This window comes from Ranitomeya imitator, chromosome 6 (assembly GCF_032444005.1).
Source record: "Ranitomeya imitator isolate aRanImi1 chromosome 6, aRanImi1.pri, whole genome shotgun sequence".
Lineage (NCBI taxonomy): Eukaryota > Metazoa > Chordata > Amphibia > Anura > Dendrobatidae > Ranitomeya > Ranitomeya imitator.
In genome coordinates, this window is record NC_091287.1 from 378,894,854 (window position 1) to 378,914,329 (window position 19,476).

Sequence of the window (19,476 nt, forward strand, 5' to 3'; positions counted from 1 at the left end):
CAAAAATCCCCATCTATTTACTTTACAGTATTTCTTTAGCTGTTCCAACACTTCCAGTCCTCAAGGCTATGCGCACACGTCAGGATTTCTGGCAGAAATTTTCCTGACAAAAACCTGACATTTCTGCCAGAAATCCGCATGCGTTTTTTTTCCGCATTTTTGATGCGTTTTTTTCTCGCGTTTTTTCACGGAAATGCACAGAATAGCGGGAAAAACGCGAAAAAACGCAAAATTAATGAACATGCTGCTTTTTTTACCGCGATGCGTTTTTTTCACGGAAAAAAACACATCATGTGCACAAAAATTGCAGAATGCATTTTAAATGATAGGATTCATATGTCTGCAGTTTCTAACGCGGTTTTATTGTGTTTTTATCGTGAAAAAACGTGAAAAAACCTGAACGTGTGCACATACCCTAAAACTTCAACTTTAACTTTTCCTTTTGCTGCATTTTATTCTTTTTTTCTGAAAACATTATTTCTTTTGTCTACTACAACATTGATTTTTTAAATCTATTTGTATTTACATTCACAAAATAAGAATATTTCTAGCGCAGCTTAAAAACCCCTTAGTGACGGAGCCAAATTTTTGAAATCTGACCAGTGTCACTTTATGTTGCAATAACTCTGGAACGCTTCAACAAATCCCAGTGATTTTGAGATTGTTTTTTCGTGACACATTATACTTTACAATAATGGTAAATTTAGGTCGATATGTTTTGTGTTTATGAAAAATATCAGAAATTTGAGAAAAACTTTGAATGATTATCCATTTAATAGTCACACCACAGCAAAACATTAATAAATAACATTTCCCACATGTCTGCTTTACATCAGCACCATTTGTAAAATATTATTTTATTTTGTTAGCATTTTAGTAGGTTTAAAAATGTAGCAGTAATTTTTCATTTTTTCAAGGAAATTTACAAAATTAATTTTTTTAGGGACCTATCCATGTTTGAAGTGACTTTAGGAGTCTCATATATAGGGAAACCCCCAAACGTGATACCATTTTAAAAACAGCACCCCCTGACATATTGAAATCTGTAGTCAGGTAGTTTATTAACCCTTACGGGGTTTTTAAGGAATTAAAGCAAAGTGGCATGACAGAAATGAAAATGTGTATTTTTACCACCTAAATGCCGTTAACGTCTGAACAGGTTACAACAGCCGTCAGACTCTAAGGCCGCTATTTGGTGGTGAATTGCCATGGCAAACATCAGGACCACAAAATCATGATCTGAGGACACCAATTGGGATAAAGAGGAAGCCCCCACACTCTGTTAACCATTTATAATAATTTAGTCACTACTGACAGCAGCATCTAAGGGGTTAAATAGATATGGACGGTGCCAACACAGATCGTGGCTGATGCAGCAAGTTGTTAGCTATAGTGTACAGCCGACAGCTGCTGGATTGTCACCTGTATGGGGATGTTATTCTTTTATATCTCAGGTCAGTTAAAAGACGTATTGGCTGTCATTTATCCAAAATGTTTCATTTTTAGTTTTTTATGTAAGCACATGTGGTTCAGTTGAAATGGTAACAAGTAGAGAGCTATAACAGTAATTACCCATTTACAAATGTCAACCATTGCATAGCCATTTGGTTATTTGTAAGTGGATTAGTGGTTGTTTACTAGCATGTTTGCACAGGTCATCAAACGTTTTATGCACATAAAAGGATTGTTAATAACATCATGTTATTGACAGAATGACTAGTAGATCGAGCGTTAATAATAGTGGTTCCCCTGTGGGCATGATGATATGATTTGCAGAAGCCGGCGTAATCACTGTCTCTACAAATCTCGCTCATGCCTGCGACTTTCTTTCCTACCCATCAGTGTGCCTCTGAAGCTGGGTATTAACCAGCAAACCTGAACTGAGCAGATTATACATGTGATAATCTAGGTAGAAAGATCAATTACTCCAATTGTCATAATAGACGCATATTTCTGCCGGACAACAGAAGCCGGAAACAAGAAAACACCAATCAGAAAAATCACGAACTCTTTAGTCATGAATAATCATGTAAGTATCAAACAATAAAAAACCTTTATTGATCACGTTGTTGGTTTTGTGGTGGTACTGCAGAAGACAGGTGCACACACATCACAGAAAATATGTACAAAGTAACCGTGATTTAAAAAAAAAAGAATAAAATAGCATATCTAAAAAATATACAGGTGCTTCTCACAAAATTAGAATATCATCAAAAAGTTAATTTATTTCAGTTCTTCAATACAAAAAGGGAAACTCATATATAGAGTCAATACAAACAGAGTGATCTATTTCAAGTGTTTATTTCTGTTAATGTTGATGATTATGGCTTACAGCCAATTAAAACCCAAAAGTCATTAGTAAATTAGAATAATTAACAAAAAAACACCTGCAAAGGCTTCCTGTGTTTTTAAAAAGGTCCCTTAGTCTGTTTCAGTAGGCTCCACAATCATGGGGAAGACTGCTGACTTGACAGATGTCCAGAAGGCAGCATTGACACAGTCCACAAGGAGGGTAAGCCACAAAGGGTGTAACATCCCAGCCGGCATCAATGTATAGCTTCCCATCTCCCCTCTTACTCACCACTCCGGGCCATGCTGTGAGTTCTGTCCTCTGCCGGCTCCTTGCTCTGGGCCTCATGTCCTTGCTTGTTGCATACTTCCTGGCTGTATGCTTCGAGCATCGGCCCCGGCATTTCCTGTTTCTTATAGAGACTCTGCACCTTCCTAAGGTCTTTCCTGCCAATTGCCAAGAGGCATCAGGTACTTAAGGCATTCCCACCCCTAAGGGAATGCCTGAGCAACTTTATCCCTCAGTTAGTGTCTTGCTACTGAGCTGCCAGATGCTGTCCTGTCTCTGCCATGCTGGGGGCTGCATACCCAGGCCTGAATCCTTGTCCTGTACTTGTTCCCCTGTCTGTTCCTGTCTGAAATATGGTCTATATCTGTACCTGTTTGTATCCTTGTCTGTTTGCCTTTCCCACTCAGCTGTGCGTACCCTTGTGTCCACTCCCTCTGCTCACCGCAACCTGCGGCACTGCCCTGCTCTGTTCTGCTCACCGCAACCTCCGGCTCTGCTCTGCTCGCCTTGAAAGGATTGTTAAGAAAAGGCCATTCAAAAATTTGGGGAGATTCACAAGAAGTGGACTGCTGCTGGAGTCATTGCTTCAAGAGCCACCACACACAGACATATCCAGGACATAGGCTATAAGTGTCGTATTCCTTGAGGCAATCCACTCATGACCAATAGACAACGCCAAAAGCGTCTATTCTGGGCTAAGGAGAAGAAAGAACTGGACTGTTGCTCAGTGGTCCTAGGTTGTTTTCAGATTAAACTAAATTTTGCATTTCATTGGGAAATCAAGGTCCCAGAGTCTGGAGAAAGAGTGGAGAGGCACACAATCCAAGCTGCTTGAGGTCTAGTGTGAAGTTTCCACAATCAGTGATGGTTTAAGGAGCCATGTCATCTGCTGGTGTAGGTCCACTGTGTTTTATAAAGACCAAAGTCAGCACAGCCATCTTCCAGGAAATTTTAGAGCACTTCATGCTTCCCTCTGCCGACAAGCTTTTTGGAGATGGAAATAAAATTTCTCCAGCAGGACTTGGCACCTGTCCATACTGTCAAAAGTACCAATGCCCAACTTAAAAACAATAGTATCACTGTGCTTGATTGGCCAGCAAACTCACCTGACCTTAACCCCATAGAGAATCTATGGGGTATTGTCAAGAGGAAGATGAGAGACACCAGATCCAACAATGTAGATGAGCTGAAGACTACTATGAAAGCAAACTGGGCTTCCATAACACCTCAGCAGTGGTACAAGCTGATCGCCTCCATGCCACGCTGCATTGATGCAGTAATTGATACTGAAGGAGATTCGACCAAGTATTAAGTGCATTTAATGATTGTATATTTCAGTAGGCCAACATTTTGGATTTTAAAATCATTTTTGAAGCTGATGTTATAAAGTATTCTAATTAACTGAAATAATGACTTTTGGGTTTTCATTGGCTATAAACTATAATCATCAACATTAACAGAAATAAACACTTGAAATATATCACTCTCTTTGTAATGACTATCTAAAATATGAGTTTCACTTTCTGTATTGAAGAACTGAAATAAATTAGCTTTTTCTTGATATTCTAATTTTATGAGAAGCACCTGTATATACATGGCTGGATCAAAAATAAGTTGTAAGCAGTTACAGTTATATGAAAAAGTTTGGGCACCCCTATTAATCTTAAGCTTAATGTTTTATAAAAATTGATTTTTGCAACAGCTATTTCAGTTTCATATATCTAATAACTGTTGGACACAGTAATGTTTCTGCCTTGAAATGAGGTTTATTGTACTAACAGAAAATGTGCAATCTGCATTCAAACAAAATTTGACACGTGCATAAGTATGGGCACCCACCAGAAAAGTGACATTAATATTTAGTAGACCCTCCTTTTGCAAAAATAACAGCCTCTAGTCGCTTCCTGTAGCTTTTAATGAGTTCCTGGATCCTGGATGAAGGTATTTTTGACCATTCCTCTTTACAAAACAATTCCAGTTCAGTTAAGTTTGATGGTCGCCGAGCATGGACAGCCCTCTTCAAATGATCCCACAGACGTTCAATGATATTCAGGTCTGGGGACTGGAATGGCCATTCCAGAACAGTGTAATTGTTCCTCTGCATGAATGCCTGAGTAGATTTGGAGTGGTGTTTTGGATCATTGTCTTGGTGAAAGATCCATTCCCTGCGTAACTTCAACTTTGTCACTGATTCATGAACATTATTCTCAAGAATCTGCTGATACTGAGAGGAATCCATTTGTCCCTCAACTTTAACAAGATTCCCGGTGCCGGCATTGGTCACACAGTCCCAAAGCATGATGGAACCTCCACCAAATTTTACTGTGGGTAGCAAGTGTTTTTCTTGGAATGCTGTGTTTTTTGGCCGCCATGCATAACGCCTTTTTGTATGACCAAACAACTCAATCTTGGTTTCATCAGTCCACAGGACCTTCCAAAAAGAAATTGGCTTCTCCAAATGGGCTTTTGCATACCTCAGCCGACTCTGTTTGTGGTGTGCTTGCAGAAACGGCTTCTTTCGCATCACTCTCCCATACAGCTTCTCCTTGTGCAAAGTGCGTTGTATAGTTGACCGATGCACAATGACCCCATCTGCAGCAAGTTGATGCTGCAGCTCTCTGGAGGTGGTCTGAGGATTGTCCTTGACTGCTCTCACTATTCTTCTTCTCTGCCTTTCTGATGTTTTTCTTGGCCTGCCACTTCTGGCCTTAACAAGAACTGTACCTGTGTTCCTCCATTTCCTTACTATGTTCCTCACAGTGGAAATTGACAGGTTAAATCTCTGAGACAGCTTTTTGTTTCCTTCCCCTGAACAACTATGTTGAATAATCTTTGTTTTCAGATCATTAGACAGTTGTTTTGAGGAGCCCATGATGCCACTCTTCAGAGGAGATTCAAACAGGAGAACAACTTGCAAGTGGCCACTTTAAGTAGCTTTTCTCACGATTGCATACACCTGTCTATGAAGTTCAAAGCTCAATGAGATTAGAAAACCAAAAAAAGTACTTTAGTAAGTCAGTAAAAAGTAGGTAGGAGTATTTAAAACAAGAAAATGATAAGGGTGCCCATACTTATGCACCTGTCAAATTTTGTTTGAATGCAGATTACACATTTTCTGTTAGTACAATAAACCTCATTTCAAGGCAGAAACATTACTGTGTCCAACAGTTATTAGATATATGAAACTGAAATAGCTGTTGCAAAAAAAAAAACAATTTTTATAAAACATTAAGCTTAAGATTAATAGGGGTGCCCAAACTTTTTCATATAACTGTATACAGGGAATATGTGTTTATATAAGTCTCAAAGCAGTGTTACAGCATAAAGACTAAAATCTCTTGATAATTCTCTGATTTCATGATTCCTCTGATATGGTCAAGGCCTCCAGTACCATATGCAGCAAAGCAACCCCACAGCATTATGGATCCTCCACCATGCTTAACTGTTGCTTAGCTGTTATTTTCCTTATAACCTTCATTGTGCCGTCTGTAAACAAATTGTTACTTTGCATTGCCAAAAAGTTCTATTTTTGTTTCATCCGTCCACAGAACATTTTCCCAAAAGCATTCTGGTTTGTCAAGGTACTCTTTGACAAAGATCAGTTGTTCCTTTTTATGTATTTTCTTCAGCAATGGTTTCTTCCTTGGCCTCCGGCCATAAAGCTCTGCTTGGTTTAGTGTTTGGCATATGGTACTTGTTGAAACCATGACACCTGACTTTTCCAGGTTGGCCTTCAGGTCTTTGGATGTTTGACTTGGTGTTTTTTCCGCCATTTGCACCAACCTTTAAAGACATCTCTTGTTAATTTTCCTCTTTCCCCCACGTCCAGGGAGATTCTTGACTGTTCCATGCTTGACAAGCTTCTTAATAACAATGCTTACTGTTGAAACTGGCATACCAAGGTTTTTGGAGATGGCTTTATACACTTTGGAAGTCTTGTGTTTGCTAAAAATAGCAGTTCTGATGTCTTCATACAGCTCCTCTGTCTTCACCATAGTAACAAAGGAATATGGCCTACCATGTGGCTTTTTATAACACTGAAGTCATCATTCATTGGCTAATTCAAGTCACATGGGCACCGACAATTAATCACAGGTGATTCTCGTGTGATTTACCACTGGCGAGTCAAAATGTCTTCCCATACTAATTTAATGTAAAGGGTGCCAATACCAGTATCACAGCAAGCTTTAGGTTTTTCTTTTTTTCCTCCCATTGTTTTTTTGTTTTAAATTACTGTTTATCATTTGCGTTTTTGCATTTAACACAAGTGCTCTATACAAAAAAACGGTTTCACTTGATTCATTTTATTCAGAAGATATTCCACATTATGTACTTAAACTTCATTGGTGGCAATAACAATGAGCAGGACTGTATACTTACTCTAATGTTCCCAGATATAAAGAATATGTATAAATCACAATATATCCCTTATATATATTTACAGGTCCTTCTCAAAAAATTAGCATATAGTGTTAAATTTCATTATTTACCATAATGTAATGATTACAATTAAACTTTCACATATTATAGATTCATTATCCACCAACTGAAATTTGTCAGGTCTTTTATTGTTTTAATACTGATGATTTTGGCATACAACTCCTGATAACCCAAAAAACCTGTCTCAATAAATTAGCATATTTCACCCATCCAATCAAATAAAAGTGTTTTTTAATAACAAACAAAAAAAACCAACAAATAATAATGTTCAGTTATGCACTCAATACTTGGTCGGGAATCCTTTGGCAGAAATGACTGCTTCAATGCGGCGTGGCATGGAGGCAATCAGCTTGTGACACTGCTGAGATGTTATGGAGGCCCAGGATGCTTCAATAGCGGCCTTAAGCTCTTCCAGAGTGTTGGGTCTTGCGTCTCTCAACTTTCTCTTCACAATATCCCACAGATTCTCTATGGGGTTCAGGTCAGGAGAGTTGGCAGGCCAATTGAGCACAGTAATACCATGGTCAGTAAACCATTTACCAGTGGTTTTGGCACTGTGAGCAGGTGCCAGGTCGTGCTGAAAAATGAAATCTTCATCTCCATAAAGCATTTCAGCCGATGGAAGCATGAAGTGCTCCAAAATCTCCTGATAGCTAGCTGCATTGACCCTGCCCTTGATGAAACACAGTGGACCAACACCAGCAGCTGACATGGCACCCCACACCATCACTGACTGTGGGTACTTGACACTGGACTTCAGGCATTTTGGCATTTCCTTCTCCCCAGTCTTCCTCCAGACTCTGGCACCTTGATTTCCGAATGACATGCAAAATTTGCTTTCATCAGAAAAAAGTACTTGGGACCACTTAGCAACAGTCCAGTGCTGCTTCTCTGTAGCCCAGGTCAGGCGCCTCTGCCGCTGTTTATGGTTCAAAAGTGGCTTTACCTGGGGAATGCGGCACCTGTAGCCCATTTCCTGCACACGCCTGTGCACGGTGGCTCTGGATGTTTCCACACCAGACTCAGTCCACTGCTTCCTCAGGTTCCCCAAGGTCTGGAATCGGTCCTTCTCCACAATCTTCCTCAGGGTCCGGTCTCCTCTTCTCGTTGTACAGCGTTTTCTGCCACATTGTTTCCTTCCAACAGACTTACCATTGAGGTGCCTTGATACAGCACTCTGGGAACAGCCTATTTGTTGAGAAATTTCTTTCTGGGTCTTACCCTCTTGCTTGAGGGTGTCAATGATGGCCTTCTTGACATCTGTCAGGTCGCTAGTCTTACCCATGATGGGGGTTTTGAGTAATGAACCAGGCAGGGAGTTTATAAAAGCCTCAGGTATCTTTTGCATGTGTTTAGAGTTAATTAGTTGATTCAGAAGATTAGGGTAATAGGTCGTTTAGAGAACCTTTTCTTGATATGCTAATTTATTGAGACAGGTTTTTTGGGTTATCAGGAGTTGTATGCCAAAATCATCAGTATTAAAACAATAAAAGACCTGACAAATTTCAGTTGGTGGATAATGAATCTATAATATATGAAAGTTTAATTGTAATCATTACATTATGGTAAATAATGAAATTTAACACTATATGCTAATTTTTTGAGAAGGACCTGTATATAGCTTACCACATGTGACATTTGAATAGTGAATGGAGTAAAGGGAAAATTGGTATCAATAAAATATGTACTGACCTAAATATATAGTTACATGTCCCAAATGTAAAGATACAAAATAGACATTGATCAATATTTACAGAGCCACATAGAGAGGATAGGTCTTGAGTATAGTAAAATGGAAATACACAAACGGGGTAATCACTAAATAGTGAAGGCAAAGCACACATGAAGCATATAGATCAGAAATGTCCAGAGAGTGAGTGTAGCACACACTCCTACTTGCATTTTGATATAAACCTTCATCAGGTTTATACCCCCTGACAAATGTTTATACCGAAACGCGCATCAGGGTGGGCACCACATTCACTGACTAGACCATAGAGACTAAACAGTTCGTTTGTTTTTGTGATTGGTGTCTCTGAAGCTGAATGTTCACGTATATTCTTCAGAGGCGCACTGCGCATGTTCAAGAAACAAAGAAGAAGCCAGACATCAGAAGAAGAGAGCTTACAGAGATGTATTTTGCTCAGTTAGCAACTGATATTTAGCTTCTTTGTTTCCAGGTATGCGCATTGTGCGTTTGAAATTGGGACATGTATGGCTTCAGAGGCATACTGACATGCAAGAAAGAAAATCACGCATATGCACGAGATTTGCAAAACGACAGTGATTATGCCACCTTTGCAAATCATGTTATTATGTCCAAAGGGGTGTCATAGCATAGTGAATGGGACCAACGCCCCATCAACTATTCTAAAAATTAATTGCATATTAAAAGCAGAATTACATTTTTTTTTACACAAATGGTAATAAGTTATACTGTAGGAATGTACATATGCTTGTAATTTGGAGGGTATGAGGGACATGTCAGGTTCCCTTTAAAAAACATCAAACTCAATTACTGTACATTTTGCTTCATCATCAGGTGTATGCCAGTCAATTTAGAAGCGCTGATAGTTAGTGTCACGATACTGTAACAATGTCATAATGTGAGATTAGTCTAGAAAGTACCATGTCACACACATGCTGCAGATTTGACCCCCCCTTCCAGCTTCCACTGCATTTGTTGGTATAGACACAAAGCCCTATGACTATGCACTGTATAACTTGAACCTAGTGTGTGAGCAGGGTGTGGCTTTAAACTGCAGGTGACCAATCCTGCAAAGCCACCCGTTGTCCCTCCCCTCTCACTCCAGAATGCCTTTGTCTAAAGGTACCTTCACACTGAGCAACTTTACAGCGAGAACGACAACGATCCGTGACGTTGCAGCTTCCCTGATAGCGATCTCGTTGTTTTTGACCGCAGCAGCTATCAGGATCCTGCTGTGACATCGCTGGTCGTAGCTAGAAGTCCAGAACTTTATTTGGTCGTCAGGTCGGCGTGATTCGTCATGTTTGACAGCTAAAGCAACGATGCCAGCAATGTTTTTACATGGAGCTAACAACCAGCGAGAACGATAAGTACGTCACTGGATCGCTCCTGCATCGTCCCTCTGTTGCCGTGTTTGACGTCTCTATAGCGACCTAGACAGCGACGCTGCAGCGATCGGCTCGTCTATATCGCTGCAGCGTCGCTTAATGTGACGGTACCTTAAGACTTTGGAAAAGAGTAAATATCTACCAGATCAGTGCATATCATTAACCAGCCCTTTAGTGATGTCACAAACTCAGAAGTATAGGCCACTATACTCTTAGCCCACCCTTCAGCCTTGGCCCGGGAAACAGCTAACAACAGCTCTTCAAGCTGTATCCAATGCACCTGGATGTATCTCCTGAGCACATGGCCGCCATGCTGATATGACATGATCTAACGACCTGTAAGTGTGTTTTTCTTCCGTTAATCCTATTTTATTTTGTAATCTATAATGCATATTCGAATTGTCTTCTTTCTAATATCTTTTTATACTTTGTAAACACTGCCTAAGTTTTAATGGAGTAAAATATTTAATTGCTAGCTTGTCTCTTCTGCTCTATAACGAACTGTGTCCTCTGAAGTGAATTGCGCTACTGATTTGGGTTGGCTTTGGACCCGTTAATCAGAGCTGGTGGCAGCATACTTTGTTCTGTGCGATTGGGAATCTTTGCAGCGACGGCGGCGTTGATAATTATTGCTCCCGCCTGTGTAGAAGTAGTTATATTGCCCTCGCTGCAGCGTGCCCTATAGCCAGTACATAGCAGGCATCCTTTCTGTCGACTAATTGCCCTAGGTGCAGTACCTAGTCTGACCTGAGGGTAAGAGGGGCACCAGAGAGTTGCAAGTTCCAAGCCGGAACTGGGAAGTGGGATATAGATAAATCCCCTTCAGAAGGAACCAGGGGCAACCAAAAAACCCTGGTTCATGACAAATTGGTGTGAGTATTGGGGACGATAAAGATATCCTCCCCGGGATCCCTGACATACTGCTGTGATCTGTGACATAGTGTTGGCAGCACGGTGTGAACCGTGACAGGCGCTTTCAGTGAGCACTTGTACCACAAATTATTGATATGTCAAAATGCAACTTAAGACAGGGGTTACATTGTCTTAAGGAAAACATTACAAATAACATAAATGGTACCATCCTGTAGGCTGAGAATGCAAGACTAGGAATGTTCAAATGGAGAGACATAGTGGATGCTTTCCTGAAACGGAAAGTACTTGCAAGCAGCATAATACAAAGAATAGCAGGTTTACCCAGAATCCTTTGCAGTAGGCGGAGCTATGCAAATCATCTCTTTCCACCCCAGTCTAATTCACAGCGCTTGGAACCGCCAAGCGTGCAATGCTGCGGATTAGTTTCTAAATTTACACAGCCAACCAATTCATATCTGTGGACACGTGTTTCGGGCTTTAGGCCCTCATCAGTGGCTAGCATATATGTATCGCTTGCTCACCGAGCCCCACTCCATACAGCCAACCAATTCCAGCCCTGTGCTGATGAGGGCCTAAAGCCCGAAACACGTGTCCACAGGTAGGAATTGGTTGGCTGTGTAAATTTAGAAACTAATCCGCAGCATTGCACGCTTGGCGGTTCCAAGCGCTGTGGATTAGACTGGGGTGGAAATAGATTATTTGCATAGCTCCGCCTACTGCAAAGGATTCTGGGTAAACCTGCTATTCTTTGTATTATGCTGCTTGCAAGTACTTTCCGTTTCAGGAAAGCATCCACTATGTATTTCCTTTAAGTAGAGGGCTTTTCGGTCTCTTTCGTCCCGCTACATTTAGCCCAACTTGGGTCTCTCCCTAAGGTGGCTAGCATATATGTATCAATTGGAGAGAGATATCAACATCTTGTAAACAATAGCTATTGGGCAAAAAATCATATTAGCAGTCAATAGACTATAACAAAGTTTACAGCAAAATAGTGGCACAGCAATGCCAGCATCACATAGTCAAAAATAAAATACTATGGTAGTAAGTAGAATTCTAAGGCTACAAAGCATCTTCTTTACTTTTAAATGAAATTACATTTTTGGAGCTTATCTGCAACAAAGCAGCCTAATGGTCACTGCAATACCATCATACGTGTACAGCTAGAAACTTTTTTTTGGTGGTAAAGGATACATCTACTCAATCTAGGAAGGTGCATTTCTTGCTTTCATACTGCCATGTATGCTCGAGATTACTTTGCATATTTTGTTGAGTTCCCATTTTGTTAAAAACCCTGATGTGTTTGCTTGTCTAGCGGGTAACTAAATAATAAGCTGCGCCACGGGGATTTGGATTATTTATCCCTTATTGGTGAATATTGGACTCATGCAATATAATTTATAAATAAGTACGGTCTATGAATACGTCTGTCCATCCAAACTCTTCCAAATGAATTTGAAAGGAAAGTTCCAGAGTATGTATTGATTTTTTACAGCTACTAAATATATTGAGTAAGCCAATAATAAGCTGCACGACTCTTTTATGCACTTAAGTTGCTCGCGGAACATTGCTGAATACTGTAGTTCCTACTTTTGTATAGAGTATATTCTGATATGATTTAAGGTTGATTGATGTATGTTAACCTCAGGTTGTTAAGCTGTCATCTTGCCAGTTCAATCTCCCAACAGAAGTTTTTAATGTCAATTTAATTTACTCAAAGCGAAAGGGCAGAAATGAATATAGACAGGTCATAAATCACTATAGTCCATTCGTATGTTTCCCAGTTTATTTTCTGGAAGGATTTGAAAGGTTTTACAAAAGGCCTTTAACTTTTTTTCACAGTAAAGTCAATTTCTGCCGAAATGTTGAGCTGTGAAAATATTGGTTTACCGTATCTAATCATGAAATGATTACATCAAATATTAAACTTTTACTGCCTTCTTGATGAGCTTCTCTGAGCTGAAAATAAGCAACTTAGTGCAACATTTGTATCCCTACCAAATGCTCCGCTATATAAAAGAAAATTCATGTGCCAGGCGCAATGCTCCATGGACTTTAGTCTCACGTGGTACCAGGTGAACTGAAGTTTGAAGAACACAGGAGCTATTCATGTTTTTGCCGGATACAACCTTGGCCTGTTGGTGAAGATTACAACTTAAGGTGCTAGAATGCCTGTTGTGTATAAAATACTTTTACTCTTTAGTGCAGTAAGTTAATACATTTTTCATGTCATATACTATGTTGGAGGAGAGGCAAAGGGATCACAAATCACAGATGTGTACAGTATCTTTCCTAAAATAATTTTAGGGGAGCTGACATGGTCTTTAAATATTTATTTCCTTAAATGCATTAAGATTTACCAAGTCAATACACTGATATTTTGCTGGTAAAGGGGTATACAGTTGGTATAAAAAGTGTTCATACCCCTTTAAATTTTCACTCTTTGTTTCATTGCAGCCATTTCGTAAATTCAAATTTTCTCATTAAGGTACACTCTGCACCGCATCTTGACTGAAAAAAAGCAGAAATGTAGTAATGTTTCAAAATTTATTAAAAAAGAAAAAACTGAAATATCACATGGTCATAAGTATTCACATCCTTTGCTCAGTATTGAGTAGAAGTACCCTTTTGAGCTAGTGTAGCCATGAGTCGTCTTAGGAATGATGCAACAAGTTTTTTACACACCTGGATTTGGGGATCCTCTGCCATTCTTCCTTGCAGATCCTCTCCAGTTCCGTCATGTTGGATGGTGAACGTTGGTGGACAGCCATTTTCAGGTCTCTACAGAGATGCTCAATTGGGTTTAGATCAGGGCTCTGGCTGGGCCAGTCAAGAATGGACACAGAGTTGTTCTGAAGCCACTCCTTTGTTATTTTAGCACATGTGCTTAGGGTCATTGTTTTGTTGGAAGGTGAACCTTCGGCCAAGTCTAAGGTCAAGAGCACTCTGGAAGAAGTTTTCATCCAGGATATCTCTGTACTTGGCCGCATTCATGTATCCTTCAAAGACAACCAGTTGTCCTGTCCCTGCAGATGAAAAACACCCTCATAGCATGATGCTGCCACCACCATGTTTCACTGTTGGGATTGTATGGGGCAGTTTAATTAAACACAGCAGGACTCCAATGAAAGAGTAGAACCATCTCAAGGAGGATCACAAGGAAATGGACAGCATGTGACTTAAATATGAGTGTGTGAGCAAAGGGACTGAATACTTATGACCATGTGATATTTCAGTTTTTCTTTGTCATTAAATTTGCAAAAATTTTTACATTTCTGTTTTTTTTCAGTCAAGATGGGGTGTAGAGTATACATTAATGAGAAAAAATGAACTTTTTTGAATTTACCAAATAGCTGCAATGAAACAAAGAGTGAAAAATGTAAAGGGGTCTGAATACTTTCCTTACCCACTGTACATTAAAGTGCTTGGCACCAGAGAACTCCCGAGACACGCTCAAGCCATCAGAGAGCAGGCCAATGAAAGAGCTAGATGCTGCGAATTAATAATAGCCTGCTGAAGCAATGTGTGTCAGAGTGCAGTATGTCAGAGCACAGGCAAAGTTTTTTAACCCCTTCCCAACATCAGCCGAACATGGACAGCACAGCAAACTGCAATACTGTGCATGTATGGTGCAATGATGGCATCTGTTCATAAGGATAGCTGCCACCATCATCAGCGGGTGTCAGCTGTATTTCATAGCTGACATCCTGCTGCAAAGGCCACAATAAGTATTAGCATGGACCGCGGCCGCTTACCCCATTAGAAACTGCTGTCAATAGTGATAGCGGTTTCTAGATGGTTATTTGAGGGAGAGAGCTCTCTTTCTAAGCCATGGCAAAGCAAGGGAAAGTAGCGACCTTTAGTTAGCTAGCTACGGTGGTTGTGAAGCAGAGTCTAAAAGGTAATTTGTCAGTGTAAAATTTACAGATCTTGGGCTTCACTATGTCTGTGGAGAGCTGGCAGCGATGTTGTGATACACTCCCATGAGGTAGCCACCAGATGTCTCTTGTAGAGACTTTCCTGAACGTTCTCCACAGAACATACCATGTCCCACAAAACTTCATAGCATTTACCCAAATGTTTCAGACAAATGTTTCAGGGGATGCAATTTACTAGGAGATATGAAACATATTTGGTGGCCTTGCCTAGCAGTATCAGACCTATGGCATGAAGTGAAACTTCTCAATGAACAAATGTTTGGTGGGACAGTCCAATTAGACCCCTCTATCTTTCTCTTGGGGGCAAAACACCTGGGATTCACTAATAACTTACACAGACTGGTAAATTTTCTATTTATGGCCACCAAAATCCACATAGCGGCAAAGTGGAAGTCCCCTTCACTCTCTATCAATCTGGTAAGAGAGAGGATGAATGCTATCATGCTATGTGAGTGTATTAAAGCCACCAGAGCTCACATGTGGGACCCCTTCTTTAAGATATGGAACCTGTGAATAGATCTAGATTATCTAGATCCAAACTCGCAACTAAATCAGGCCCTGTATATGTCTCCCTGATGAGGCAGGATCTGAAGGACTTAAGGAAGATGTCCAAACAAAATATTAGGGGTTTAATCGCATGTCTCCGCTTGAGTAGACCTTATCATAAATTATATTCTTTCTTTCTCTACCTTAAGTTAACACTCCTTGTGTGACCCAATCTGAATCTAGAATGCTGACTATTTTATGTTGATGACATTGCGTGCAACAGTTGATAGAAAACTGGTATAAAACACACTGTGGATTACCTGTTTGTCTTCTCTTTGTATTGTCCCCCCCCCCCCCCCCCTATCTTTTTCTTGCCTCCCCCTATGTTAAAATTTGTATTTGTTCATTATTATTATTATATAGGAAAGATATATATCTTGGTACCGTGTTAGCCAGTAGATAGAAAAATAGCCATTAAAAGGTATCAACCACTGAGGACTCTCAATTCTAAATATTTTTCATCATTATTGAAATTCACACCACTCCTGCTTGGGAGAACCTACGCAAACTCTTGTATACTTTCAATATCTTATTTCTAAATAAAACCTATTGAAAATAAAATTGACAGATCTAATATCCTGCATTACAAAAGCATTGCAGTATATTAGCATGGCAACCAAGAAAGTATAATTTAAAGTCCAAGGAAAAAAAAATGTACAAGTTAAAAATAATTTAAAAATAACAAATGAGATAATATTTGAAAAATATTTCATCACCAAAACTGTTTTACATGAAAACAAAAATAAAACAACGACACGTTTGGTATCGCCGACCCTAATTTTTAAAAAAAATAATACCATAAACCTTACTATGCATACCGTAAAATAATGGATAAAAACACATGAAAAATATATATTTTACACTCTATATATACAAACAGATATATTTATACAGTGCCTTGAAAAAGTATTTATACCTTTTATTTTATTGGGATTTTATGTGATATACCAACACAAAGTATCAAGTACTTGTGAAGTGTAAAAGAAATGACATATTGTTTTCTAATATTTTAAAAATATGACCCTGAATTTTGTGATGTGCATTTGTATTCATTCCCCCTAGGTCAATAATTACTTTGTTGGACCATATTTCTCTCTGCAATTACTGCTGCAAGTTTTTGGGAGTATATCTCTACTAGCTTTGCACATCAAGAGGCTGAAATGTTTGCTCAATTCTGAGCTCTAGCTCAGTGAGATTGGGTGGAGAGTGTCTGTGAACAGCAATTTTCAAGTCTTGTCACAGATTATCAATGGGATTTAGATGCGGACTATGACTATATATTTTTATCTAAATCATTCCAATTGTAGCTCTGGCAGTATGATTAGGGTTAGTGTCCCTCTGGAAGATGAACCTACGCCCCAGTCTAAAGTCTGTTGCAGCCCCAAACAGGTTATCCTCCAGGATTGTCCTGTACTTAATCCTATCCATCATCCTATCAACCCTTACCAGCTTCACTGTCCCTGGTATAGAAAAGCATCCCCACAGCATTATGCTGCAACCACCATGTTTGACAGTGGGGATGGTGTTTTCAGGATCATGTGCAGAAGAGTGCTCCGTGAGATGTTCAGAGCTTTAGGTATATTTTTTATAACCTAACCCCGCTTTACTCTTCTTTACAACTTTATCACTGATCTGTCTGGTGTCTTCCTTGGTTTTCATGATCCTGTTTTATCCCTAGTTTTCTCAGACAAACCTCTGTAGTTATACTGAAATAAATTTCACACACATGGAGTCTAATACTAATTATGTGAATTCTGGAGGCAATTGGTCACTCAGGATTTTATTTAGGGGTATCAGACAACAAGAGATTAATACAATTACACATTACAATTTTCAGATTTATATTTTTAAAATGCCGTATTTTCCTGCGTATAAGATGACTTTATAACCCCTGAAAATCATCTCAAAAGTCGGGGGTCATCTTATACGCCGGGTACGGCGTGTGCGGGGAGCGGTCCTGTATGGTTCCCAGGATCTGGAGGAGTGGAGACTCTCCTTCAGGCCCTGGGATCCATATTCATGTAAAAAAAGAATAAAAAAAAAAATATGGGATATACTTACCCTCCGACGGCCCGCGGCTCTCAGCGGTGCAAGCGGTGGCCTCCGTTCCTAAGGATGCATTGAGCGAAGGACCTTCGATGACGTCGCGGTCGTGTGACCGGTCGTGTGACCGTGACGTCATCGAAGGTTCTTCGCTCAATGCATCCTTAGGAATGGAGGCTGCCGCTTGCACTGCTGAGAGCCGAGGGCCGTCGGAGGGTAAGTATATCCCATATTTTTTATTTTTATTCTTTTTTTTACATGAATATGGATCCCAGGGCCTGAAGCAGAGTCTCCTTTCCTCCAGACCCTGGGAACCATCCGCACCGCACACGCCGTATAAAACGACTGGGCGTAAAAGATGACCCCCGTCTTATACGGCGAGTATATCCAAAACTCCATATTTTATATGGAAAAGTTGGGGATCGTCTTATACGCCCAGTCATCTTATACACCAGAAAATACGGTAATTAGAAACCAATGTATCATTTCCTTAACAATTTACAAATACTTGCTACTTTGTGTTGGTATATCACATAAATTTTTATAAAAATGCATTGAAATTTGGGGGTGTGAAGTGAAAAATGTGGAAAAGTTCACGGAAATGGAATAAGAAATTCTATTTTTGTCTTTGAGCGGCCCATTTAGACATCTGAGTTTGAGTCCCCTAGTGTAGAGGATAGAAGTGGCACCTCTGTTGTTCTGATTTCGTCTTTTAACATCCACTGTATTTGCTGCCCAGTAACTGCAGTCATCCATGCCAAGTAGCTCAGATTCAGGTTTAGATCCGCTTGAACATGAAATGAGGAGAAATTCTTGATTTTATGTAAGCCAGCTAATGAAAATTGGTCAATTAGAAGTGTCTTCTTCTTATCAGTAGAGGACACATAAAATGCCTGATTAACATCATTATGAGACATTTTTGTAATCATTCAATATGAAAAACATTTTTTTTTTCCGAAGAGTAACACCTTTAAAAGAAATGTAAAACACTGAAGATACAGGAAAATTAGTGTCCACCATTGCAAATGTTGTTCTCATATTGTCGAAAAAAAATATCAACTATATAATTAAAGCATTTAATCAGTAGAACTATAAATAGGTAAAATACATTATTTATTTGATTTGACCAATAGGTCAAATCTCCATAAAGTAGAGGCAATATATGATTCATTATGTTTATGATTATTGTTATTGTTATATCTGTGGCCTCCTTTCAAAGGGATTTCCAATTTTAGCATCTGAAGCAAACTCTGTAGACTAATTAGTGAGCAATGTCCTCATCGCTTGTTCATTGAATGCATACAGGCTGTTTCAGGAAATAAGATTTCTCATTCTATAATGAGAAGTTCCTTGCTTTTCTAATATACTTATTGATTACTCGCTATTTTCAATATGTTTAATTGTCGTTGACTGAAAACCTACATTGTTTGTATGCCTGTGATTAAAAGTAGCTAAAAAGTAATACAAACACTTGGTTAAAAAAAAAATTAAAACAATGGTTCCTATTCAATTAATACAATCAGAGATAGAAAAATATAAGTAAATTGCAAAACAAACTTACATTGTAATACAAGAAAAAAGCTTGAATTGGAGTGTGAGCCTGTTTATTGAAGAATAGATAAGTACATTTACCTACATTAGTATCTGTATACAGTACATGTCTGTAGACAAGATGTCAGGAAACAATCAGCTATTGCATATCTAAAGAATAAATGTGCGGGATATGTAATGTTACAGTTTACCTATCAACACCAGTAAATCACAATTTGTCTTCTCTTTCACAGCATGCATGTTCCGGTACAATGGAATATCATTCGTCTACCTCATTTACCTCTTGCTTATTCCTTTATTTTCGGAACCGACCAAGATAACAATGCAAGGTAAGATATGATATGATTTTTTCAATATTACCTGAGAATATGTACATGTGCCATTAAAATTACTATTAGACAATATAATTTATAT

The 19,476-nt window shown here is 39.2% G+C and overlaps 1 protein-coding gene across 1 annotated transcript in view; it reads left to right on the forward strand.

Annotated features, from left to right (window-relative positions):
* The window catches only part of PIEZO2 (piezo type mechanosensitive ion channel component 2), a 628,465-nt gene that overhangs the window by 171,532 nt on the left and 437,457 nt on the right, over positions 1–19,476 (forward strand). Inside the window, exon 2 of the mRNA XM_069731039.1 lies at positions 19,296–19,391. Coding sequence (XP_069587140.1) covers positions 19,296–19,391 — 96 coding nt within the window. The remainder of the gene's footprint in view (positions 1–19,295; positions 19,392–19,476) is intronic.